General features: G+C 41.3%; 3 protein-coding genes and 1 long non-coding RNA gene across 17 annotated transcripts in view; 1 reads left to right on the top strand and 3 right to left on the bottom strand.

Annotated features, from left to right (window-relative positions):
• KIAA0586 (KIAA0586 ortholog) overlaps positions 1-4933 on the bottom strand; it is a 72943-nt gene extending 68010 nt beyond the window's left edge. For all 4 annotated transcript variants that reach the window (XM_033009755.2, XM_033009756.2, XM_033009757.2 and 1 more), the window contains exons 1-4: positions 4572-4933; positions 2675-2754; positions 1526-1595; positions 217-283 (exon numbers count right to left, since the gene is read on the bottom strand). In XM_033009755.2, the coding sequence (XP_032865646.2) occupies positions 217-283; positions 1526-1595; positions 2675-2754; positions 4572-4890 (536 nt within the window). In that variant the 5' untranslated portion in view covers positions 4891-4933. The remainder of the gene's footprint in view (positions 1-216; positions 284-1525; positions 1596-2674; positions 2755-4571) is intronic.
• A 310-nt stretch (positions 4934-5243) lies between these two features.
• On the top strand, positions 5244-13744 carry TIMM9 (translocase of inner mitochondrial membrane 9). Of its 8 annotated transcripts, XM_042799179.1 has the most exons (6): positions 5244-5364; positions 8372-8451; positions 9862-9930; positions 10269-10364; positions 10810-10905; positions 13061-13744. In XM_042799179.1, exons 3-6 carry the CDS (start codon positions 9892-9894, stop codon positions 13193-13195), a joined length of 366 nt encoding a protein of 121 aa, XP_042655113.1. In that variant the 5' UTR covers positions 5244-5364; positions 8372-8451; positions 9862-9891; the 3' UTR covers positions 13196-13744. The 8 variants fall into 8 exon arrangements, with proteins under 8 accessions (XP_042655113.1, XP_042655110.1, XP_042655112.1 ...); XM_042799176.1 differs by lacking the exon at positions 8372-8451 and having other exon boundaries at positions 5245-5364; XM_042799178.1 differs by lacking the exon at positions 8372-8451 and having other exon boundaries at positions 5362-5465.
• LOC116965620 lies at positions 10912-22035 on the bottom strand. The gene is made up of 3 exons (XR_004409499.2): positions 18870-22035; positions 17887-18485; positions 10912-11040 (listed from the first exon to the last, which is right to left on the bottom strand). It is a non-coding gene; the product is annotated as an uncharacterized LOC116965620 (long non-coding RNA).
• Positions 22036-22214: 179 nt separating this feature from the next.
• Positions 22215-25920, bottom strand: part of LOC104357332 (AT-rich interactive domain-containing protein 4A) — a 48644-nt gene continuing 44938 nt past the window's right edge. For all 4 annotated transcript variants that reach the window (XM_042799172.1, XM_042799175.1, XM_042799174.1 and 1 more), the window contains exons 22-24: positions 24898-25113; positions 24525-24671; positions 22215-24025 (exon numbers count right to left, since the gene is read on the bottom strand). In XM_042799172.1, coding sequence (XP_042655106.1) covers positions 23922-24025; positions 24525-24671; positions 24898-25113 — 467 coding nt within the window. In that variant the 3' untranslated portion in view covers positions 22215-23921. The remainder of the gene's footprint in view (positions 24026-24524; positions 24672-24897; positions 25114-25920) is intronic.

Genomic DNA, 25920 nt, shown 5'->3' with positions numbered 1-25920 from the left:
GCATTACCAAAAATATGCAAAATAAACAAGATACTTCAGTAAGCTCTGAATGATAAAATAAACTGAAAACACCTTCATAAACAGAGAAAGAATACTAACAGAGAACAATAAAGAGTACTTTTTCATTACCAGCTATGCATTTTGGCAGAAACTAAACAACTAGTATACCCGTACACAAACAGAACACCTGAGACACTAACAACAACACATACTTACTTTTGCTTTAATACTGCTCTCAAAGCCTCTTTCTGGCCAGTAGCATATTGAGAAATAAAAACATCGTCTGTGGGGAAGAACATAAAATATACTTTGTCAGGTTAACTACCACAAAATGTCTAGTTTAGAGGTAGACACAAAGTGTTATTTCAACAATATGTACAATTCTGCTGAGAAGAATCTGTTACCTGCACAAACCACTATCTATTGCGATAACAAATTGTTTCCCTTCACTAAGTAGCAGACTTAAATCATGATGAGAGTAAGGGTAGGCTTCATTCAACACAATTTTATTTAGTATTGAATGTTGGTATCAATAAAATCTATTTTGGTACACTGTGAAAATGAAAATACCTTACCTTCATACAATTTGGGGAAAAATGTCATATAAATGGTAACAGGAGCTCAGACAACCCATTCAATAAAGCCCTGCAAATTCTAACTTGAAAAAAAAATAATTAAAAAAAACAGAACTGTGATACGAATATTTCCCCACAGTCATCATAAATTACTACTAATTTTCTTAATAGCTTTAAATTATGCTAAAAGGATTGCATCCCCTTCATCCACTGTTTGCTGGGCAGAGGTAACAACCCAAGATGTGGGAGGTTGGTTGTTTCTCTACTGTTGATTACACATGGCTAGTACACACATACTGATAAGCCAGCTAGCTGCTGCCTCTGCAAGCGTAAAAGAGGAAACTAAAATATTGATTTTTAGCCTTAAATGGGAGTATTGATTTGTGTTTCTTTCCTTTACACAGCCACAGTTATCCAAGAAACCTGCAGAAGTGTATTTTCTTTAAAAAGTCTGCACTTCCCCAAATCTGATTGAAACTGATGGGCAAAGTTGGAAGTTAAAGGAAAAGGCATCAACAATTCAATTTCTTAGATTCTTAAGGATTAAAAATATATTTTTTTATGACATAAATTGCTGTCAGAAAAATATGCATTCATAGTACCATTACTCACAGCAGGAAAATGCATCCAAACAAGGTGTGCCCCCCCACAATTCTCAATTCAGAGACATTAATAGTTTGATTAGCACAAGGAATCTCAGCATCCTGGTGCACTGGTAGAAGTCCCTCTCAGTTAATCACAAGACCTACATAAGCTAGAGTAATGCCAGCAAAACTGAAGTAAAATTTGCAAAATTTAAGAATGTAAATTACAATTGTGATTTGATATTTTCACTCAAAAGTTTCTATATTGAAGAAAAATACCTGCGATAAAATTAAAGCTCCCTTTTCCTCTAATTCATCAGTTTTCTTACCAAAAAGGGGCTGTAGCAGTACCTCAGTGTGTCTTACCTTCAGGTCTTCTTCTATCTTCCAGTAGCAGTGAAGGACCTTCTTGTACTGCAGCTTCTTTAGAATAATCCTTCAGAATAAGAAGAGTAGAAAAGCATACATCAAAGCCTCTGGTATCGCTGGCCAAAATTTTAGAAGTGGATGGAACTGCTGAATACACAAATGTAAGCATCTCCCCACACTGACACAAGGTCTTGGAACAAAACACGTTAAGATCTCTACCACAGAATCATCTGGACGTTGTAGTCAAGAACTCACATGGCATTTTAGGGACAAAACCCCCAGAAATACAACTCAAATCAGAAGTATATATTCTAAGTGCTGATTAAGTGTATTCTCCTCATTTACATACAAAGAAGTAGTCGTGAAACTACACATTTAACTTTATACAAGTAGGTAATCTCAAACAATTCAGGACTACCCCTACACACAGAATTAAGCGCTCATAACACTGACTGTAGAACTGAAGGGGCAGAGCTGAATTTTTTTTAAGTGGAATTCATGAATAACCAAAGTCTATGAGGAGTCATAAAGGAAAGTTAGGAGGCTAAAATTCTCTTACTTAACCTTATTTGATGGTGGAGTACTCCACCATACTTTTGAGACTTTTATTCAGCTCACTGGGTCTACTTCAAGCCATGCAGAGATATTGCTGCAACCCTCTCACAGAATAGGTTAATTTTATCCTTATGCATGCCCTACAGACAAGTTTCCAGTCTGTGTAAGGCACAACAAAAAAAAATGAAAAGGAAATAAGTCTTTCAATTGTAAGCATTAAAGAGTTCCATATAAACTAGCGTCCATTTCATTACCTATGATATGAAGAAAAAAAAAATTACAAAAGGTTTTAGGGTTTTTAACAAATACTGTGTCATGTGTAACTGCCTTCTCAAGGTAAGAATTACACTAAAATTTAAAAACAAGACTTGGTATTAATTATGCAAGAGGTAGCAGTACAGTAAACAAAGCCCCTCTAAACCCCTCAGCACTGATACCACATTAGCAGCAACTCCAAGAGGAAAGCAGCTGCACAGTTACTGTGCAGAAGCTGAGCCAAAGATTTGCTATGCTTTTACAGAAGCTACAACTTTGAGAAAAATGCTGTTCTCTTAGTTCAGGATTGCAGCAAGCAACAGTAACTTTTCTTACCATTTGTGATGAAAACATGGGCTCTGTAGAATTTTCTACTGAACGCATATGTTCTGGATGTCCTTTAGTACTCGGGACTCCTAAAATAAAAGCAGTTTTACTGTGGTCATAATGATTTGTTATGTATTTTCAATATACCTTGACTAACCCAAATCTCCACATTTCCTCTGCCTCTATCTTTGAATATCTAAACATAGTGACTTTGATAACACAAATGACCACAGCCATCAAGCTTAAGCTTACGAATGTTAATGAATTCTGTGAGCCTGGATTATAGACTTGCTTTACAACATATGAAAAAGTCTCTGAAAAACAGAGCATTAAAAAAAAAAAAATCAACAATGTTGAGCTCAAATTCAAGTCTAAAGATCTTAGGAACATAGAAAGTTACTTGTCTAGAGAGACAATTATAATTACATGATAACATATCTTACAGAAGAAGAACACAGAGGACAGTACACATTTTAGTTATGTTAGAGACTAATACGTCTTCCCATCACTATAAAAATAACATCTTTTGAAGCTGTTTGAACCTTGACCCCAAAAAGACTAAAATCCCTTCCCCAAACTCTGAAGACTGTAATTGATATGTATTTTAAAGAAACAAAATTAATATTCTACCTGACTAGGTAAGTAGCACGGATTGTATCAGTTTTGAAAGAGTACATGATACATCACTGCAGTCTCACTTCATTAAAAGACTTAAAATTATTTACTTAATAGTTCTACAAATAGTTTTTTTTAAAAAGTTACAGAAAATGATGCAATTTATTTTTTTCATTTTGTTTACTCATCTATGTGAGCTTCATTGGTACAGGCAGTTGACCAGTATATGTTGTTTGGGTCAAGCAGGTGTGATTTAGGGGGGTTGGTTGGTTTGTTTGTTTTCCAAGACTACCAGGAAAGTAAAACAATTTTAACAAGCAAAATTCACAGTTATGCTAGATAGCAGGGAAATTTTTCTTCCCTTAGTTTTTTGAATAGTTGTTTAACTGACCAACTCTGAAACTCAGTATGTTCTGTAAAACCTGCAAAAACGATTGCAAATTTAAAAATTTTAGAGCTGAATGACTTTCTCAGAATGTCTACTTCCAACATTTAACATTTATTACCTTTCAAGTGTCTGATAAACACTTCTTTAAAAAGACAAGCTTGTACAGCTATAGCTTGAACATCTACTAGCTCAAGCTGTCCAGACAAAAAATCATCTTTAAAGAAGCAGGGAAAGAGGAGACGTGTTTAAAATACTTTTGATCTCTCTTCCAGTATAAAACCACAAAATAATTCACAAAATTCCATAAAAACACAAAGAAGGGCCAAACGTTTGGGACTACTCAGAGCTGTTTGCCCAAAGGAGCAGTATCTGTTAAGTACAAATTTGCTTGCTGGCTATACCTTGGATTACAAAATTCAAGGGATACATATGGTGTCTAAAAAGATGAGCCACAAACTGCATTAAAAACTGTGACAGACTGGAAAGGGATCAATCTTGTTAATTTTCTCCTTTAGATCCCTGCACGTGCACACTGTTTTATCCTCTGATGCTGACTAAACCCTTCTGGCCTCGTGTATCTGTGAAATGTCACAATGACAGACATGATTTTTCTGATACAAGATGATAACTGCCTATTAGTTAAGGACTAGGAATCCAGCGCCAAGGCTGGAGTTCTGTTAACAGAGCTCCGACTGACCACCTCACCCTGCACAACTCGCTTTTCACCCGTAAAACCGTTTGAGAAAGGAAACAAACAAAGGAGCACAACTTTTGAAAGAGCGATGGTATCTGCAGTACCAGAACACGACAGCTCCTTAATGATAAAATTACTACGTGACTGAAAACATCACACAGAGATTTTACCGCAGACCGAAACCGAACGCCCACGGGTAAATCACGCACCTGGTGCCACGCCGCGTGGGGTGCCGTGGGGCTCTCCCCCGCAGGGAGCCCCGCTTGCTAGCACGGCCGGAGGCACGCAGGGCGCTCCGTCTCCAGAAAAAGCCGCCTCAGCTGCCCGGCGGGGAGAAACCCCTTCACGCAGCTTCTTAACAGCGATCGTCACTTTTTTCCCACGGCCACCAGCTCCTGCCACAGCTTCAAGGAGCTGGGGATTTCCTCCGGTGTCCCTGCGGACACCCGTGGAGCGAATGAGCACGTCGCCCGCCGTCAGGCTGGCCAGGGAGTCCCGGCTGAGGCTGGAGTCGGTTTCAGCTTCCATGCGGATCGCTCATCGCGCAGCTCCGGCAGTCCCAACGCAGCAAGCCAAGAGGCCAATCCCTGCGGCGGCAGCCTGCCCCCCGCGCAGAGGTGAGCGGCCTGAAGGCTCTGGGGAGCGAGTCCCCGCCGCGGCCCGGGCGGACAGAAAGGCGGACAGAAAGGCGGACAGAAAGGCGGACAGAAAGGCGGACAGAAAGCTCCGCCGCCGCCCAGCCACCGGAAGCGGACGTTGCTATAGCAACAGCGCCCCCCTCAAGGCGGCGCGCGGTCCGCCTCTTAATAGTGTCCGGAAGGAAACCGGCGCCCGAGCCCTGCCTGCTCCCAGCGGAGCAGCGCGGCGCGGCGGGGCGGGGCGGATAATAGCGCTGCGCTTCGGGCAGGGCGGGTAAGAGTCACGGGTGAGTTCGCGCTCGCCGATTCGCTGCGTGGCGAATCGGCGGGGCCTCCCCACGCGAGAGGGCTCGCGGCTGTGCCGGTGAGTGAGTGAGTGAGTGCGCGCGCGCGCGGCTGCTGCTGCGGCTGTTGTTGAGGGGGCCGCGGGCGTGGGCAGCCCCGGCGTGGCCCCAGGGGCCGTGGGTACGGCGTGGGGGGCGTGGGGTTGCGCGGGCGGCAGGCCAGGGTCAGCCGGGAGAGGTGCGGCGGTGCTAGGCCTGGCGGGGGGGAGCGGCGACAAAGGGCCCAGGGGTGGAGGTTGGGTGGGGGGGGAACTATCTTCTTGTGTGTGTGTGGATTTTCCTAGTGGTGGGGCGTCTTTTCCTCGCCTCGGGTGGAAAGAAAGGCGCGCTCGTGTGCCCGCCGCAGCCTGGCGGACGCAGGGCCTGTTGGGCTGGGGCTTGGCTTAGCGAGTATTTCTTTAGGTAAAAAAACTCAAGGTGCCCTTGAAAGCGAGAACTGAAGGATGTAGTTAAAAAAAATCGAGGTGAAATTGTCTTTTCTCCAGCTCAGGTTTGGATCTTTCTGGGTCACAAGTATCAGCCAGGCCTAACATAACTGAAATAGGAGACCACTCACAGAAAAGAAATGTATTTGCTCCCAGGACAGGCACTGTTGTGTGCATTCAGTTTGTTCAAAAAGCCTCACAGGGTGTCTGATTTCACACTTGCTATGTTAACTCTCCTTAGGCATTTTTCTACCAGTGGCCTTGGTTTTTTTTTCTTCAGAGCAGGGTCTAGCCCACAGCCATGAGATCACGAATTACAGTAACCTGTGCACCAAGTACATCTTCTTATCCACTCACCTTCTGACCAGGCCCTTTCTCATCTCGCCACGTGGCTGATGGTAGCGTGCAGAGTGGGAAGAGAAACTTTGCGTGACCATATTGCAAGCACCGGCCTGAAGGTGGCTGGACCCGTTCCAGGCACGGAGAAGAGCCGGGCTGTGCCGGGACAGGGGCTGTCACTGCTGCCTCTCTGGGCCAGCGCAGGACGGAGGGTTGGGTGCTCAGGCACACAGCCCTGGGAGTATCTGGAGTTTGATTAGATTCAGTAAAAGAGCTCTTTAAATCAATGAGATTTTTTAAATCTGATGTCAGTCAAGTTCTAGCCTAGTAATTTCCAGCTATAAAAAAAAAAAAAAAAACAACCCTTCTTTACAAGCTGTGGGTGTTTTATCTTGACACTTTTCTTTAACTTGATATTTTTATCCTTCTTTGTCCTTTTTACGCACATGCAGAAATGCTTGCCTGGTGTTCTGTGTGTACAATTGGAAGCAAAGCTTTAAAAAAAAATTTGCAGACTTCTACGTATAGAGTAGTCACACCTAATTCAGATTGTTAATTGGGATAACAAGTGTGATGGATTTATGGTTCCTCTTCATAGCCTTTCTCCCCAGTAAAATATAGCTCCTAACAAAACAGCTGAAAAAACCCCAAACATGGTGCTTGCTTAGTTTCCATGGGGAAGGGTACAGCTGACTGAAGATTAGGTAATAGACACTGATGCTGACTACATCAGTGGAAAAACAGCTTCCTCGCTAGTTTACAGGACATACCTCACCTGTAAGAACTCCAGGCTGTTAAATGGAGACAGGCTTTTCAGCTACCCAGCAGTACAGTAATAATAATCAAAAGCTCTGTTCCCATTATTAACGCTTAGAAGTTACGTTCATGAGGCCTCTGCTTCTGAAGGTCTGTAGGTACAGCTGGGGAAGCTGTATTCCCACAAGTAAGTTTTGGAGGAGTTCTGACCTCTGTAGTTCTGGCTTCTGTTCCTCCTGCCATGGAAACAGATTGATGACTGACCCAGGTTAGTTAGGAATCCTTAATAATAATCACTGTTTCTATTTAATAAACAATCTTTAGATTTTTAAAAAAAGCTGTCACTCTGTAGTGATTTAATGTTTCCGGGGCAATGAGAGTGGCAGCTGCAGCAGAGGGAAATATTAGAGGCATTTTCCAGATTCTAAAACAGGGCTGGGAGCTGGTATGGATCCTGTCTAGAGAATCGGTTTGAATAGGCTAAAGCCTCTATTATCTTTGGAAAGAGGATGAAAAACCCGTTATGCCTAACTATGAGAAATCAAAACCCCAAATTATCCTTAGCTGCTAATTTTGATCAGAGTCTTATCTTAAAAGAATGTCAAAACATACTTGGAAGACCTCCAGGGCCCTTCAAGAAGGGAGACTTCCCAGCTGTTGCTTTCCTGGTGAACCAGCACATCGAGACCGTGTGGCCCTTGCTGCAGAGGTTTATTCAGAGATAGCTGCTTCCTTCAGTGTGACATGTTTAAAAGTGCAATGCCAAATTTCCAAATACCATTTAGCCCAGCAGAAAGTAATCCAGGCTGTGCAGGCTTAAACCTGAAGCATGCTGGAGTTGTTAGAGTAGCTATGTAAGAAGCTCTGTGGTGTGTTAGTCAAGGTGCCAAGCCCCATAATGGGCTCTTTCATCACTTTTTTTTTTTTTCCCCCCATTGTTTCACAGACTGAGGAGAAAGGGGACAAACAATAGGAAAACTTGAAATTATACATTTAACAGACTTTCAGAATAAACCCAATATGCACATTTCTGGTAACATTCAGGTAGTACATTTTTAGCTGCTAAGGCAACTGCCTGTAATTTGTAGCTGCTGAAGAGGTGCAGTAGAGCCATATAATTTCACTGCCTGCTCTGTGGAAAGTAGAAAATACCTGTAGAGGGACAAGTGCTTCAGACACTTAAAATCAGATATTGCCATTGTGCTGATTTAAATCGGAGCTATTTCCCAAGTGTAAGTGTAAAAGCTTTGTGGAACTGCAGTTCAGTAAATCTGTAATTTTAATCTTGCCAAGCTAGTCCCAGAAGAACAAAAGATTGGGCTTGTTATAAATAAACAAGCATAATGAAGCAATACTGACTGTGAGAAAGCAGCACTGACAGTTGAAGCTTTTAGCTTTCTGTGCTTGGGAGAGGACAAAAGTCTTCCCTGTTCTCTGTGGTTTCTAACTGTTTAATAATCTACTTAAACTGACTTTATAGAATTGTCACTGATTTTTCTTCTAACAGGATGAGAAATGAGAGTGGAGTTGCCATCCGTTTTCACTAGTCTTTGTCCCAGATGACAGCCACATCCACTTCTAAAACAAGTTAGAGGTTTACATTAACCTGAGTAATGCCATGCTGCTTCTGAGCAACCATATCCTGTAGGTTCTCCTTAAGGGTAACCTGTGTGACTTATCTGCCCCTGAGGAATTCTTGGTCATGGGAGTATGTGTCTTAAATCCAAGAATCACATGTGCTCTTTACCTCCAATCCCTGAATTGGCTTCCAGTGCAGTGACAGTGTAACATTGAGGCAGATGTTTTAATTACTCTGCTGCTGGGAGGGTCTGTAGGGAGAACCTACGCTTGTGAGAGCTCCACAGTGCTATTTGCAGTTGCTTAGTTTTCTTTCTGTTGTAGAAATAATTATTAATGCCTTTTTGTTCTTGTTCAGAAGGCTTGCTTGCCCTCTCGTGTCCACCCCTTCCCTCCCCAGAATAATTCAAACTTTCTAAAACATGAACGTTTCACTCAAAATTTGGCAAAGCGTACACAAGATTAATTGTAAGTAGCCCTTGCTAAAGGGCTAAATGAACTTTTTTCACAAAGTGATTACACTTCAGTGCTAATTTTTCTTCCACAATTGAATTAAAAGGAATAATCTTGTTCTTGTCAACATGGAATATTAGCTTGCATTATCATCAGTGATAGGTCTTAGATAATATGTAAATTAAAGGAGAAGGAAGACTAGCTTTCAGTATTCTTCTAGGAAACCTGCAGGAAAGCTTTCAAGTCTTAACTTGTTTACTGTGTTGGATTAGGAATGTGAGTCTTCCTTGAGGATGCTTAAATTCTTGGATCCATTGCTGTTCATTCTTCCCTTTTTCTTTGTCTGTTTCACTTCCTTTAAGGCCATTCTCATTCTTCTACATTTCCTTGTATTTAATTCACTATATTCAATGACCAGATCACTTGATCTAGATTAATTTTGGTGAGAATGCAGCCACATAAAAACCAGGCAGCGTCTTCTCTGCTGCAAGCTGGTTTATGCTGCACCTATTCAGAGTGGCTGCCATTTTATACTTGTCTTTTTTCCTCACTGTTTTTACAGGTGACATCTAAAGTCATTGAAATGAGAAGGCTAAAGAAATGTTACTGCTTGCTCCTTCCGCCACTCCTGCCCTAGTTTTACTTAGAGTTTGAAAGCTTTTATAGAACACGCTTTTTTTTTTAAAAAAAAAAAAAAAGTCACTTTTAACTGTTTGAAATGATTAAAAAGTGTTTAAAGGACAGCAGTTAACAGGTGAATCTGGGAAGGTTTCATACCTGGAATTATCTTGGATGTTCTTTTAACTGAATACATTTCAAATAGGTAACTTTCAGGTGGATGGTTTGAAAGTTTGCTTGCAAAGTTGCACTTAAACACACTTCAAGAACATGTAGAATTCCATTCTGTTGTAAAATGTTGCAGTTCATCTATATGCTTTTTTTGTGAAACTCAACTTTTATCTCCAGACTAGGTGAGTGAGTCAGAGGTGGTAGAATATGGCTGGCCAAATATCGGAATCTGATCAGATCAAGCAGGTAAGATGCTGTGTTCATGAGTGGTGGCTTTGGAGATCGTATTCTTTTGTCACATAGACTAAAATGTGTAGGGCATGGAGAAGGACAAGTTTGTTATCATCTGAGTTAAGACCAGTTCTGTAGCAACCAAAATTTAAACACTTGACCATCAACAGACACTCTATAGTATCTGAGTTGAGTACTAGCAGCATTTGGTGCTGAAATCTTCTGGCTGGTAGTAAATATTTCTAGTGACTTGTCCTTTAAATGTTAGTGTCACCAGATGGCCCATGCAGCTGTGTGTAAGAAAAACTAATGTATATTTTTTTTAATAATCATCATTCAATTTTTATTTATAGTTCAAGGAGTTTCTTGGAACATACAATAAACTCACAGAAAACTGCTTCCTGGATTGCATAAAGGATTTCACTAGCAGAGAGGTTAAACCAGAAGAGGTAGGTAAATGCTTTTAATGACCCTTTGGTAGAATTGCTGTGTAGCATTCAAATTTCAGAAGCAACTTAAAGTTTTGATTTCTCAACTAGCTAAAAAGCTAGGTAGCAGTCTTTAGTGAAATATAGGTGTCTGGCATGTAGCTTCCGAGTGAGAAAGGAAGTGAGTTGGTGGAATAAATAGCTTGTCTGTAGTTTTGCTTCTCCAGATAGGTCCAAAGGTGATGACAGATACTTCTTTGAGCTCTAAGAGTCTGTTTACAAAAAGAAACCAACCAACCAAAGCCAAACATGTTAATGTGTTTGTCTGTAGCAGATGATCTATGGGCTAGGGCCTCTTGAGGTTTTCTCACTGTTGTCTTTTCAGTATGTACAGACTGAGGGAATCTTCCAGATCTCCTTTGAGTACTGGCTGCTTATTGCAATTCTGTGTATTTCATTCTCTGAGCTATCAGTGGAGGTTCTTGTGCCTCAACTTCTGATGGGTGGTATCTTTATGGACATGGAAGTTGCCCACTTACAGCGTGCATCTCGCTCTTTGAAGGTAGAGTCCTACTGAAGTACTTGTTTACCTGCCCACGTTCCCTGCACTGTAGTGAGTCATAGAAGCATAGGCCTCCAAAGCGCTGGCTGTTAAATCCACTTCTCTGCGTTACAGGGAGCTCCATCCCATAGTCACCTGCAAAAAAAGAACAAGCTCTTGATAAGATCAATTGCATGGGTTTTGCCTCTCCTCTCCTGTTGAGAGACTGTTTTAGAATTTGTTAGTTAAGTCTAATAACCTTTGCTGGCAGGGGAAAAAAAAAACCTAAAGTTTTAAACTAACCATTGTTTTTGAGCATTTTCTGCCTCCTTGGAGTTTAACTCCTCGGCACGGGCAAAAATCCTGTCTCCTTTCAGCTTCTGTTTTGTTGTGCTAAACAAAGCTGTCTCAGTTTCCCGAGCAGATTCCTTGTTTCCCTGGTCTTCTCTGCATCTGCTTTAGTGGAATTTTTATTGACTACAGGTGGTCAGAATTATTCTGGGTAAGGCCTTGTTACTGTCTTTTACCAACCCATTTTGAATTGCATGAATGATACAAGGAATGTCAGTTAACAGAACTGACAGAAGTGTTTGTGGCACAACTTCTTTACCTCTCTGGGATATGTGATTTCCAGTAGACGATTATACTTCTTTCTTCTGCTGCCCAAAGTGTCTCTAGAACTTCTTTAAAACTAACAGTTCATATAGTCTTGCATTAAAGACCTGGGATCCAAAACCAAAGACTGCTCATTGGAGGGAATTAAATTTAAAATTATTTAGATACAAAAAATATTCTTAGATTCTGATCTGCCTTTTTTTTTCACTTCTGTGATCTACAAAGGGGCCATGTCTGGCAGTACAGAAGCCATCTGCTAACACTAGAGGCTCAGAAGAAACTTTCTTGTGGGAAGTTTTGCCCATGATTCTCCATTACGGGGTTACTCGCAGAGCCTCTGGCTCTGTTCCCTGCTGGAAACAGGACACAGGTGCAGATGGGACCACTGGTCTGATCTGGAATAGAAATTCCTATGTTCCTACTCAAAGTTGTAACTTCCTATTAAATAATTAATACCTCCGTGAATCTCCTTTGAGATTCTACATTTGAAAAAACAGCTTCTCACCTCTTGCCCTACAGCAAGTCTGTGCTGCAAGTCTGGACTTCCCAGGGCACCATATCACAAATACCACGTCCTCTGGGAGCAGAGGCTTGGGGTACTTCCAGAATTTGTTTCCTAGTCAGACTTAACTCCTGCTTAACAGGTTTTGCTGTAGCTGATGCCAGGTCAAGGAGAGAGATGGGCGGGCTGTGGGTGGAGTGTACAGCTGCATAGTTGTTTTGTCTTGTTTGTTTTCAGCCCCTGTGCTTTTCACATCCCTTTATATTGAGCAGAATCAAAGGAATTCCTGGTTTTCTGGTAATCATGCAAAGCAGTTTTCTTTCTATCTAAATTTAACAGTGATAACAAGGTTTAGAACCATGATACAGAATATCCAGTTGGTAGAACTGTTGCTCAGAAGTTATCTCATAACCCTTACCCTACACTTAGAGAAAGAAAAAAAAATCAAAAACAAACCCTCTAAATTTAAAAAATAATACCATTGGTGGAATAGACCCTGGTATTTATTTCCCTGTCCAGCTGACTAATAAAACTTCAGAGGGTACTCTGGTTGCTTTTGTGAAGCTTAACCAAGCTGGTACAAGACTGATAGAGCTAATGGGAACAAGGTTGAAAAAAGATTGAACTGAGCTAGCACACAGTAGACCGTATTTGGCTGTCAAAAATAGTATATGTTTGTAAACAGAATTTTAAAAAATGATGCAATAAATACTAAATCTGTTAAATTTGTAAAATAAAATGCTTTTATGTACTTTAATTTCACAAGAGGAGCCTAGTGATGAAATGGTACTATCTCCTAGATCTGAGATGTTTTCCATGAAGACTTTCATATGAGAACAAATATGAAAAGATGCTTCAGACATCCCTCAAAAACAAAACTTCACATGTTGCACTGCACAGAGGGGCTTTGCACAGTTAGGCTCTCATCTTGAGGCTTAACGTGGAATATGAGATGTAGTCACGTTATCATTTATCCCTGTATATGATTGTATTTTGGGTCCTGTTTGTTTTGGGTGTTTTAATTACTGTTTGAAGCCTTCTGTTTCTCTCTTCCTCCAGATGACGTGCTCAGACCACTGCCTACAGAAGTATTTAAAAATGACACAGAGGATCTCCATGAGGTTTCAGGAGTACCATATTCAGCAGAACGAAGCTCTGGCAGCTAAGGCAGGACTCCTTGGCCAACCTCGTTAGACAGGAGCACTCTGTTCAGACTTGACAAGCAGTGCCAGTGTTCACTGGGCAAGAACACACTCTGGATTTTCTACTGTCGGGATGTATGTCCAGCAACTCGGAAGAGAGTTCTAGCTGCTGTTCAGACAGTGGAAACCATGAAGGGTTAAACAAGAAGTTAGTCATGGTCGACTGGCAATGGAGTCTGTTTCTGAGGTCCTTTCCACTCTACCGTGGAGTTATATTGACACAAACTTTTCCAGGGCCCACAGACTGGTATGTTTAAATTTCAATGGGGTGGGAGGGTTATTTCCTTTCTGCAAGGACTGGTTCAGATGAAAAAAAAAAAGTGTAATATGGGAATCACACTTTTTTGTTTAATTCAAGTAAAATAAATGGGAGCTCTACACTGGTATGTATGTTCTTTTCAAAGATACATTTTTAGGACACTGCTTGAGATCAGTGTTTTGTTTGTTGCAGTCTCATTCATCCTCAGCTACTACAGAGTTCTGCTCATTCATTGCTGCTTTAAGTTGCTGATAACAGAATTAGTGACTTTGTTTCAGCAGCTGGGGATTTGTGAATGTGTTATTTCTCTTTAATTTGGAAGAACTTCTGTTGAGCCTCCCTCAGAGGGCCTTGTGATCATACCAATTCTCCTGGAGTGCTGGATGGTGATGGCTAGAGCATCAAGCCAAGGGTGGTGTAAGTGGCAGACAACTGCTGTAGCTAATGAGTTCAGGTAGGTAGGGATGCTCTGCCAGCTTATCCCGAGGTTATGTTTGCCTCCTGCTTCACCAGGTCATTCCCAAGGGACAGGAGTGTGTCATTAGCGGCACCTGTGCACAAGGCAACTTCTAGGCACTCCTTGTTTCCCTCGGGGAACCCCAGGGGTCCTCCAAACCCAGCTTCCTTGCCTTGCCTGCTGCAAGCATGATGCGCCCCAAGCGCTGAGCTTGCTGGCAGCTTTCTCCTTTAATTGTGTGAATGCCAACAGAAAGTACAAAGCATGCACGAAACGATGTCTTGTTTTGCTGCTGGATGAGTACAGAGAGAAGCTTGTGGAAGCTAGCTGTTCTGATGTTGTGGTTTTGGTTTAGAAATAACACCAGTGCTTTGAAAGGATCTTACTAGCTGAAATCCTGCAGTCAGATTGCTAGTACAGTAGAATGATAGCTAACAGGCACATTTTACTTCAGTTCTAACTAAAAAAAAAAACAAATAAAAAAAATACAGTAACAAGAGGACCTGAACATCAGGATTACCATATTGATTTTTGAGATTTCAGGCTATGAAGACTGAAGCAAAGCTATTTCATATCAGCTGCCAAGTTCTGTTCTTGGGTAGAAAGGTGACAATAAGGAACAGAAATGGCAAGAAGCCTGCCCACATGCTTTTTTGTTACCTTCTCTGTTCCTTTTTATTTCCAGTGGCAGTTTCAAAGAATGATCTTCTGCCTGATTTTTCTTCTTTACTACTCAAACTCTTGGCTATCCAGGCTGTGGATTACTGGACCCTGACCACAGCACAGTACACCTGCCACTTCCACTGGACACTGCTCTCTTTTCTGCTGCTGAAAGCTGCCCCAGCTCTCCACAGAAATCTGTGCATATGCCTTTCAGAGGTGGAAGAAACAAGTACATTCCTACAGTCTCATTTACACGTGTTTTGTACTGGCGATATCACAGCTCCTTCCTGCGTAGCCCATGCCTTGTTACCTTGGAGATAGCTAAGAGCTAACTCTAAAATAGTAAAGGCTAAAAAAGAGCCCAAATAAGGCAGCAAGCCTCCAATGTCCTGTTTTTTTGAAGGAGTAACAGGCTAATAATACCTAGATTGTTTCCTACAATTAGGCCACAAAAGTTACGGCAAATTAGAAATAATATCCGTAGTAACAATTTAAGGCTTTCTTTAAAGCAGTCTTTTTGTTAAACATTTGAAAGTAATGCATGATTGAAATTATTCCATTTTCCATTATATCTTAATGTGCAAATAGAACAGTTGCTCGTAAGTGACAGGACTGGAGGACGTTCATGTCTTCTGGGCAAAGCTTCTTGGGGCTGAATCATGGGAGGGTTAAAAAAAAAAAAGTGATTTTCCCTTGTGTGTCAGTGTTGGGGGTAGGAAGATGTTTAAATATTTGTTAAGACAGATTTACTGTACAAAAGGTTAAGCAAGTGCTAGAGAAACCGAGTTAATAAATTACTTGCTTTCAGGTTCCCCAATTTCCGTTTACTCCAGTTTTAAAGCTGCCTTAACCCACTGTTATCCAGGGAAAACATGTGTTCTTAAAATCTAGTTAGATGTTGTGTCCCCCTGCCTCTCCCCATGGTCACTAAACAAATAGGTAGGATGAAAAGTGTCACTGGAAGTATGAGCATGGGCCTGGGAGCTGCTACTCTGAAACGATGCTGGCCAGACAAAACCCCTTGACTTCCACAGGATCAAAGGGCTTACAGTGACTGTAGTTGGTTTATGAGTGTGTCTGTTAATTAGGGCTGTTTCAAAGCGAACTAGAGTGGAAAGTAAGTTGCAATCCTACTGCACAATGATGCAGATAAGGATGGAGTCACTGGCTTGCTCTTTTAGATAAGCAGTTTTGTCCTAGCTCTATTTTACTCAAAAAGTATTGTGATCTTTCCACATATATTTCAAGCCAGGTGACTGAGTGAAGAGGATACAAATATATTTTAGCTTGGAAATAAAGTGCATCCATTTAACTAAAGCATCCAGGTGGTGCAGAAAGCAACAGCAAAAGCTTTCTTAAAAGGTTAACTTGCTTTGCTGAGTTCTGATGTCCCTTTGCTTCCTTGCTGAGTTAGCACATCCTGATGGCTGGCTCAAATCATGTTATTTATTATTCAGAAAATAGCACCCTGTAAGATTTTTGTTAACAGGATTTGTGGGTTGAGAATGGTCCATAAAACAAAGTGTTTCAGTGCCTCTAGTGCTTTTTATCAGCGTGTATTGTCAAAGTGTTGCAGGTGGCCTTTCTTCCTTGGAGCAAGATCTCCCAGCACCTGAATCTCAAAAATATTTAACTGCAAATGCAAGAAGCAGTATTTCTACAGTGCCTGGGTGGATGTTCACTGGGAAGGCTGGGAATGTCTACAAAGGCAGGGCAGGCTGCATGTTGTCTCTCCAAGCGGTGTGTTCTAACCTCCATGACACAGCTTAATCTGGAGCGTTCTCCATCCCTGCTCTTGGATAGCTTCACCTTTGCATGGCATAATGAAATGCACAGCCAAAATCAGAATAAAAATGAGAATACAGCTTAGTCTCTGGATCCTAACTGAAAGGCAATAGTATTTAAGATAAGGTGTGCAGAGAGTAGGTGAATCACCTTGAGGTGTATTAGGTTAGGTGCAGGAATGGAACTAATTCTAATGGAAGGAGAAGCAAAAGCTGGGAAACAGAGAACTGCTGAGCATGGAGTACTGAGAAAGCTGTGAAAAAAAAGTGAGCCTGAGTGGAGGTGGGAGGGGAGAGAAGGCAACAGGAGTGCAGCCTGCCAAAAACTGGCTTGAGGAGACTGGGCTAGTGAGGAAACGCTCATTTGGAGGTGATGTCCACTGCAGCAGAGACAAGTACACAAATCATTCCTGCTGAAATGAGTGTCTGCACCAAAATGACAGAAGAGCATTCGATTACTAGCCAGCCCACAAAAACCAGAACTATTTCAACAGGAAGGGTCAAATGAGAGCCTTGTTCCAGAATGCCCCATACATCAGCGGTACTGGCAGAGTGACCAGATCAATCATCTGCAAGATTATAATAGAGGTTTCTTGAATCCTCTCCGTGATAGGAGCAAAATCCTTATTTCTGTAATCCCCACTGAGAGCTTCAACTACCGAGCTCTGTGTTGGAAGGCAGGGAAAGGATGACTGCAATCTTCTCTAAGGAACCTGGGCCTTAAATACCTAATGCCCAGAGGTAGCTCGTGGCTGTACTCTTAAATACCTGACTCTGAGAACTGGAGTTGAAGCAACAGCTCCTTTTTCAGCGTTTCCTATGAACTGGGTTAGGAAGTCAGCACACACCATTTGAGGAATCTAGTTCAAATCTTGGTAAGTCCATTAAGCTCAGCTCTGTAATTTCTTGAATGAGTCTGGGCCAACCTCTAAAGCCTGTAAAAGCAGTTAGGGTTTATGACACCTAAATGTGCATTATGCTTGCACCTTGTGTTTCAAGAAGATAGCATTAAAAGAACTCTAAATAAAGTTACAGTTCTGCTAAATGTTGGAATATTTTTGAATTACGTTTAACACTCCTTAGTGTAGGATCTACACTTACACAATGTCTGAATGCACCAGGGCTGGTTACAATTATTTATTCTGTAGCTCACGTTCCTTTTCTGAGGGAAAGTGAGAGGACTGCTGAGGGAGCAGGTCTTACTGTGTAAATATTTAAGGTAGTACACTTGACGTAGCACTGTGTTTATGTAACATGAAGAGGAACTTATCTAAATTTCAAATAATCAAAAGTAGAAATCCAGTTGGTGGCTATTTCTGTATTTTGCGGATCCTGCCCTTACTAGGAGATAGAACCGGGGACCCTCTCCCCGGCTCTTTCTGCCCAAGCCCACGTTGAATTTCCGTGCGTGCAGCTGCCCCAGGGACCCGCCAGGAACGCGTTAGAGTCATGGCTGCGGGGAGGAGGGTTTCCAGCCTCCACCGCAGCGAGACAAGCCCTGACCCACCACCTTACCTTACCTACTGCTGTAGGGGCTGCTTCGACCTCTGGGAGGACGCGGATCCCCCGGGGACGGCGGAGGAGAAGAGCTGTGGGAAGTCGATCCCACCGGCTCCCCCCAGCCCCACGCGGGGATCCCGCCCCGCGGAATGCCCCTCGGCGGCGGGGGGAGCCCGCCTGCAGGCCGCAGCGCCATGGCGGCCGGGGCTGAGGGCTCTCCCGCCCGCCGCCGCCCCCTCAGCCGCCGAGCTCCCGCCTCGCCGTGAGGGACGGGCTGGGGCCGGGAGGGCGGCGGGGAGCCCCCCCGGTAACGCGCCCCTTCACGCGTGGGGGACCCGCGGTGGGCGCCCAGTGCCGGGCCGGGGGAGGGAGGGTCCTGCAGCCAGCGTGCGTGGAGGATGGGGGGGGGTGGGAAAAAAAAGAAAGAAAGAAAAAAAAAAAAAGCCCGGGTTGTTTGGAGGTTTTTATTGCCTTCAGGGTGTCAGGATGGGTCTGAGGGAAGGGCAGTGGTGCGGCCGGGGGCAGGCGGAGATCAGGGCGCGGCTATGGCGGGAGGGAGCGGGGGGCTCGGCAGGAGAAAGATGCAGAACTGGAGCTACCGCCGTGACGGGGCCATAACCTGAAAGGGAAAGAGGGAAAAATAGTCTAAGAAGTTATTAAGAAACCCATCCCAACGCAGGCAATCGGGGACTTGAGTGTAAGCAGCAGTACTCCACGGAGAAAGTGCTGGAACGGCACGGGGCTGGGGGGAAGGAGAGTGTGCGCAGAAGGAATCAAGGGTTTGGGGTTTTTATAATCTTTTAGATTTTCAAATAGTTTTAAGCCTTACCCATCCCTAAGGGAAGTAATTTTCAGGAAATGAATGAGCATCAAGAAGTTTTTAAACCATGCATATACATAAACAAGTGGCTTGTTAGATTAAAAAAAAAAAAAAACAAAACACACCACACCAAACACCCCTGTGCAATATAACAAAGTATTTCATACAAATTACACATCTTACCCCTCTTTACGTAACTGGCATAGCTGGCAGGATCACGGCAAATTAGGTCAAAGCATGCCCAGATGAGGGATTAGAGGAGGAGTAGTTTAGAAATAGCTGAAGACACTGACAGGGCTGGAATGGAAATGTTGGGTTACTCTAAAGAGCAGGGAAAGAGAGAGACATCGCCAGTAACACAGAACCGTGTCCCTCACCAGCAAGGCTGGGAGGGAGACTTAAGCGAACACACTGCTGGTAAACAACCTGCAGACTTTCACAGCTCTAATGGAGCTCTAGTACCCATTTTCTTTTTTGGCACGCAATGAAACCTGGAGAAAGTAATCTTCCCAAAGTTCCTGTGTTTTTTTCATAATGAGTGAGCTGGACGGGTGAATTAAAGCCAAGTCATAAAACAAACAGAGACATTTTTTCACCATTGAAAACTATTGGTATAGGATAAACAACAGCATAAGGGCACTAACTAATATAAATAGCAGGTAATTGCAGACCTAAAGCAGAACCAACCAGCTGCACAGCCCTGCTCTGAAACACAGAGTAGGATTGCTCTGAAAACGGGAAGGAGCAGGAATAGCAACATAAATAGTGCTGAGATAAATCAAAACAAAGAGGAAGCCTGGAAAGTCCTATTCTTAAGAAGGGTGAGAAGCTGTCTGCTTGCACAATTAAGATTGCCTTATCTTTGCAGTTTTCTTTAAATGCTAATGCAGTATTTGTCATTGGGCTGTGACCAATCACAAAAGCCACCACTCAACTGCATTAAAACAAGCACATATTCAGCAACACTGTGACATGAAAAATTGAATGTATATATTCCTCCAAAGCGATGGATGAGACTAATAAATGCTTGTGGAATTTGGGGAACTTGCTGATTTCCAAAACAAACAAAGCTGAATAAATACCAGCTACTTAGCAGTAACTAATAATGGTGAGTAATTTTAAACTCTCCCAAAGACCTTTTAAAAAAATCATCCTATTTGGTTGAAGATAATATGGTAGAGTGACAGGTTTTCTCAAAATTTTAGGGCAATAGCTTGATAAATAGTGTGAGCTAATTATAAAATGTCTTTTTCCTAAGCCCTGGAATTATAGCGAGTCAGTCTCTGGCAACATCCCCATTGGTTCCACTGCTTTATTATGTCCCTTACATCTCCAGAGGTAATCTTTCTCCTGCACATTGTAGCAAATAATAAAATACCAAGTACAGAGAAGTAAAAAATAACCAACATTTTACTGCACAGTATCAGCAAAACGTAAGGGCATGGTGAAATAAACAGTTCAACATACTTTTGTTAACACATTCATCTTTTGTTTCAGCTTATAAATCTGTCTTCCAGCTCATCTGTCAGATTTGTTTCAAGCAACCAAACCAAACGTGCTCTTTTCTTAAAACAGAAGCATTTCTTAGACTTACTGCTCTAAAAGAATTCCAGTAAATGCTGCCCAGGAAACCCATTTGACTGACGCAGATATCCAAGCATATTTTCAGTGTGGAAAAGAAGAGCATTTTGTAAGAATTTTTTTTTTTTTTTTAATGTGAAATTCCACCTGGTTGACAAACCTATCTGGAGAGGTTATCAAGAGTGGATAAATTTGACCAAGATACAGGAGTTGACAATCTTAAAATTCATTCTCTTTCCAGCTCCCCATCAAAGCCATCCTAAGTAATTTTGGTAGCCACTACTCTATGGCTCCCCACATGTAAAATAAGAATATGCATCCATTTAAAAGATTTCTGCCTAGATTATCCTAATATTGCACCTGTAAAAACCATGAGATTGAAGTGGAACTTGTGCAAAATACCACAAACAGTGATGTAATCACCTTCCTCTTCTACTGCTGTCCTTCAGAGGTCTTTGCTGTTCCCTTTGAAGGTCAGATACATTATGTTTCAGTAAGATACACACTTTTATTTGCCCTTGTTATGCTTTTCTTTCACTGATAATTACTGCTTGTTTTAACCTCTGTTGAAATAATAGCTTGTTGTTACTGTCCCGACATCATTGCTTCTCCTGCCTGATCTGCTCAAGCTGATGAAGCAAGAGGAGGTTTCTCAAACGCAGCAATCTGCTGGAGGAGCCAGGAACAAGTGGAGATTTACTGGTTGTTGCTAACCTTACACATTAGAGAGAAAATAAAAACCTGTTAGCACAGATGTATCTGGTAGACTTTATGGAGAGAAAGTAAAAACTAAAACAAGTAGGGAAATGGACCTCTTCTTACCTTACATCCTTGCATAGCGATGTTTCAAGTTCTTTCCAACTTCCAGATATATGCTAATACAAAAATAATAAATCTGCCAGAAACCTGACAGTTCTTTGTATCAATTGCAGGAGGTGGGGGGAGTCTGAATTCTTTTACAGCCCCGCTCTTTTTAACAGCTCTAACAGTGTGTGATCCTATAATCTTATGGTTTTTTTTACCTCCTAACTAAGCTTGAAATAACATATCTCATTTTGAGAAAAACTGTAAAAGATTAGAAGGCAGAACAGCGTGAAACCTGCCAAGAGAGTGCTTTAGTTTTGACTGCTCTTGCAAACACGATACCTAATTTCTTGTTTAAAAAAAAAAAAAACAAACCCTCACAGTTCAGTATAATCATCATTCCTGCGTCCTCAACACCATGAACTTTCATTCAAGGCACTGGAAGACACTTTGGAAGTTACGTCAACAAAGCAGAAATAAGGGGATTATAGGAAAGTTAGAAATAAAAGATCCATCAGGGTTTCTGTTGATTTCACCCTTACTACAGGAGAGTCCCGTATCATACAGTTAATCTGCTTTTCCCTGGGGTATTTTTAAATGGCGGAAGAAACTACTTTAAGCATCTACGGAATCACGTGGCCAACCGAGACGCTTCTTGCCAGGAAGATAAAGCCAGGGACTCGGTAACACGCGAGAGGCTTTGCCAGGGGCTGGGCAGAACCTCCACCTTCTCCTGCAGGCTGGGTGCCCTGCCAGAACGGCGAGGGTGGTTGGGACTGTTGGTGGGTCTGGTGAGTACTAGAGCAAGGTCAGGAGGTGGGAGGAGGAAGTAAGGAAGCGAGCTCCCTGTGTCAAGGAGCAGCCATCTGCCAGAATGGGTTTCCACGTTGCCTGGAACCATGCCGGTTTAAATTTTAATTCTGCAAATATTAAACATGGAAGATAACCTGAGAAAATGTGACCCATGTTATTTCCTTTTGAATGAGTATTGCTTTTTATTCATAGCTACTATAAGATTAACAGTAAAAGTTAGCTCTGAAAAAAGTCTTTACAACAATTTATGGAGATTAATTTTCCTATTTATGTAAGTCCAGACATTTACAAGAACAATCACTTAAATAAAAATAGAATATAAAGCCTATGTTTAAAACATGGCCTTTATTAATGCTGTCTAGTGAGCTCCATATTTATCTTACATTGAAATAGTTCTGCTTTGCTTAAGAAAAGACAGAAAAAGTGCATTTACAAGAGTACTTTTTCTTTAATTTTCTGCGAAAATGGAAGGAATTGGAATCACAAGTTGACAAATGTTGTAAAATGAAATTTCAAGAAACATCAATTTTAGTAATGCTACGCCATCACTAGTGTTTCGTTCTGACTTTCTGCCGTGTGAACCAGAATATCCTGATATACAGTCTAGAGCATCTATGTTATTACTCTACAGCATATTAAACACAGAAGAAGGGGTTAAGAACCCCTTTCAATGTACAAACATGAATAAAAAAATTGATAAAAAAATCACTTTTATACATAATGTATATGCAAACTGTTTTAAATACATGGATTTGGAAGAGTTATTTACAAACTGTATCTGCCTGTGGGACAATCCACAGACAAAGCATACACAGTTGCTTTACTTTATTGTTGCATCTCAACTTCGGGAGATATAAATTCATTCGGCAGTACAGCAAACAGAAGAACTTGTGACAAAGTATCTTAAGGGCAACCCAATAAATTTTGTTCCTCAAAACAATGTAAGTACTAGGACTGCCAAAGTTTCCAAATAAAGTCATAGTTTAACCCAGATGCCCGCTCACAGATCGAGGTTGCGGAGGATACGTAGACAGACCCACCTGTCGTACAGGCACGGCTACCGGATGAAACCTCCTTAAGAGCCATAACTGGTATGTGTGTTTTATCGAAAGAGTGAACTAACCTAGGATTTTTTTTCCAATTTTATTAATATTTTAAAAAATACATAAAAATACAACATCCAATGTCTGAATAAATATATTTAACAAGTTGCAAGATACCTTATTTTACACAAAAATTTCAGCTTTAGAAATCTTGTTAAATAACTTCATTGTTGTTATATATTTCATTTTTTGTCTTTTTGTAACAAAATAAAAACTCTGAAATTACATAGAAAAAAGACAAAATATTTTTGTCAAGGGATAAGATAGTCCACTGAAAACCTATTCACAATTCCACTGTAAACATTAATAAACATTAAAATATTTGCATAATTGTGTGCTCAAAAATCCTATAAAAAGTGGAAGACTTATTACAACTGTAGTTTTCAGTCAACTACACTTCCTTTCACAATTTATTTTGTCCCATTTACACCTTTAAAACTGGGCACATTGCTGAACACATACTTTGGCAGTTCTGTATAGCAAGTGCTTCCACAAAGAGGAACTACTCACCGAGAGTTAACGCTCAGCTCGGTGAAAGTGCAGCAGTTACTTAATTCTTTTTGATAATACTCTGATGTCTGCTTGGTGCACTTGCTTTTCTAAGATCTCCCTAGAACACCTGAATGCTTCATTGGACATAACTTCAAATTTGATAAGTGCCCTTTCTCTGCATTAACAAAAAAACAAAAACAAAACACAATGACAAGCATGTCACATTGTGCCTACAGACCTTCAGTTACCAATGAGCTTAATTTCTCTGAACAGTAAATTAAACAAAAGAAGAGGGTGGGAGGGGAGAACAGGTACAGTCCAGCAGTGGAAGTGTGTACAGAATATACTTGGCAATGTCAAACCAGTTGAGTGCTTTTCTGTGGTTGAATTTCAGGATTTCTGTCCATGGCAGCAAGCTGCTGGCAAGGCAGAGAAATGTGTATCACCTGCATTCTACAGCAAGCACATTTTGTGGAGGAGAAGATGATGATGGACTCATTCCAGTGTCGGATGAGGCAGATGACATGGATGCTCCTGTATGTGACACTGAATATACAGAACAACATATCAGCATCAGATTATCGAAGTACACGACAGAACAAAGGTTGCCTCGGTTAGTGGGTTGTTTAAAAGATCTCAAAGTGGCACCGTCACAGAAAACTGATACAGGTTTTTTGTCAGTTGCTTTCGCTGCTATGTGCACATAAAGTGGATGCGTAACCTTCCCCTTTCTGCATCACAGACCAATTGAAAAGATCAATCGGATGAGTCGTTACACTGAGTGAAAACTCAGACTGAGCTTGCACTAGGAAGTCCAAGTTTCTAATACACAGTTATAAAATACTGAATGTTTTTGTTAGGTCCAAGACCTGAAAAGCCACAAATATTCCTTCTAACTATGTATACCTACAAACAGATGATAACACTTCCCCCTCCCCTCCCCCCCCTCCAAAAATACTGTCAATGAAACTCCAGGTACCTCGAGTTATGTATTTTCAAGAAAATCAACTTCTCATGGGAAGCGTAAAGCAAATCTGAAAGTTACCTTCTCTGTCTTTCTTTTTTAATCGTTTTCTTCTCCTGTCTATGGTTGCTACTTCTGACTTCAAGGACATGTAGTATTTTCGTATTTCCTGTAGTTTTTCTTGTAAGAAGGAGATCCTTTCAGTGCTGCTCATATTGTCTAGTTCATCTTAAAAGTGGGAAGAAAAGAAAAAGTAGCTCCAGCAAGGTGATTTTAAACAAATGAATGCAATTTTGAAGAGTATGTAAGATACAACATGAAAGGTAACACACTGCCATAACTACGCCATGAAGGGCCTATACCTAATTTAGAATCCCCAAATTTGCACATTTTTCTTTCAGAACAAATTTTCTTGTAAATTCCCTCTAAACAAATCACTTAAAAGAATTCTTACTGAGCTGAAAACTCCATTTGTATACTCTAGGCGAAGCGTTCTGGTGGTGGTGTTTCTCTCTGTGTTTATCCTTCTCTCCATCTTTGATGTGAGGTGAAATCACTCTTGCAGGTGATCGAGAGATCTTCTGTGGTTTGGACGCGCTTATGTGTTTTACAGGAGTACATTTACTCGAACTGTCCAGGACAGGAAGGTCTTCACTGTCACTACTTTGTCCTGCAGTAAGAGAAATGTATTTGGACTTCAAAAAAAACAACCTTGACATTTTTAAAGCTGTAGATATAGTCAGAATAAATGAGTAAGAAAAAACTGCTCTTTCTTGCTCACAAGATCCCAGAATGCACACAAGGAAAAACTGTCTCAGATTCAGTGTATAACCCTAACAGACACAACAGGCACCGAACGCTCAAGTGTACTGACCCTTAATGCAGGAGAAGCCAAGGGCTTCTTCACATTAGGCCTTGTCACATTTTTTAAAAGAAGCAATAAAGAAACTTATTAAAATAAGAAAAGATAGCTTATCAGTGCTCTAACAAAGCCACATACTTGGGATTTCTAATATAAAGCAGACACTAGAATCCCTTTCTTAAATAGTCCAACTATTAATATAGGTAGGTCGCACATGATCGTGAATATTTACCAAATTGCTTTACACATCTAAAAGAACAAGTTCTGAAACATGACTAGAAGCATAAAAGCTTTAACATGTAACAGAAAATTTCTAGCTGATACAGGCAAATATTTTAGATTCCCACAATAATTGCAAAGTTTAACACAGGGACACTAAATATGTCTGAATTGTTATGTCACGTATTATTTTAGTTTGATTTAAAAAGTTATAACAATGCTGCCACAGGGCCTAAATACACTGACACATTCAATACAACGATCGCCAAAAATGAGCTATAGAAACACAAAAATCCAGATTTCCATAGCAAGTTAAAAAAATAATCACATACTTGAGATAAAAACACACATGACACCTTTTGCTGAAAAGTTGTTCTTTAGCATCATTTTTTCTGT

The sequence above is a fragment of the Tyto alba genome, unplaced genomic scaffold (genome assembly GCF_018691265.1).
Source record: "Tyto alba isolate M040663 unplaced genomic scaffold, T.alba_DEE_v4.0 Super-Scaffold_29, whole genome shotgun sequence".
Classification (NCBI taxonomy): domain Eukaryota; kingdom Metazoa; phylum Chordata; class Aves; order Strigiformes; family Tytonidae; genus Tyto; species Tyto alba.
This window is presented reverse-complemented; position numbering and strand designations above follow the sequence as displayed.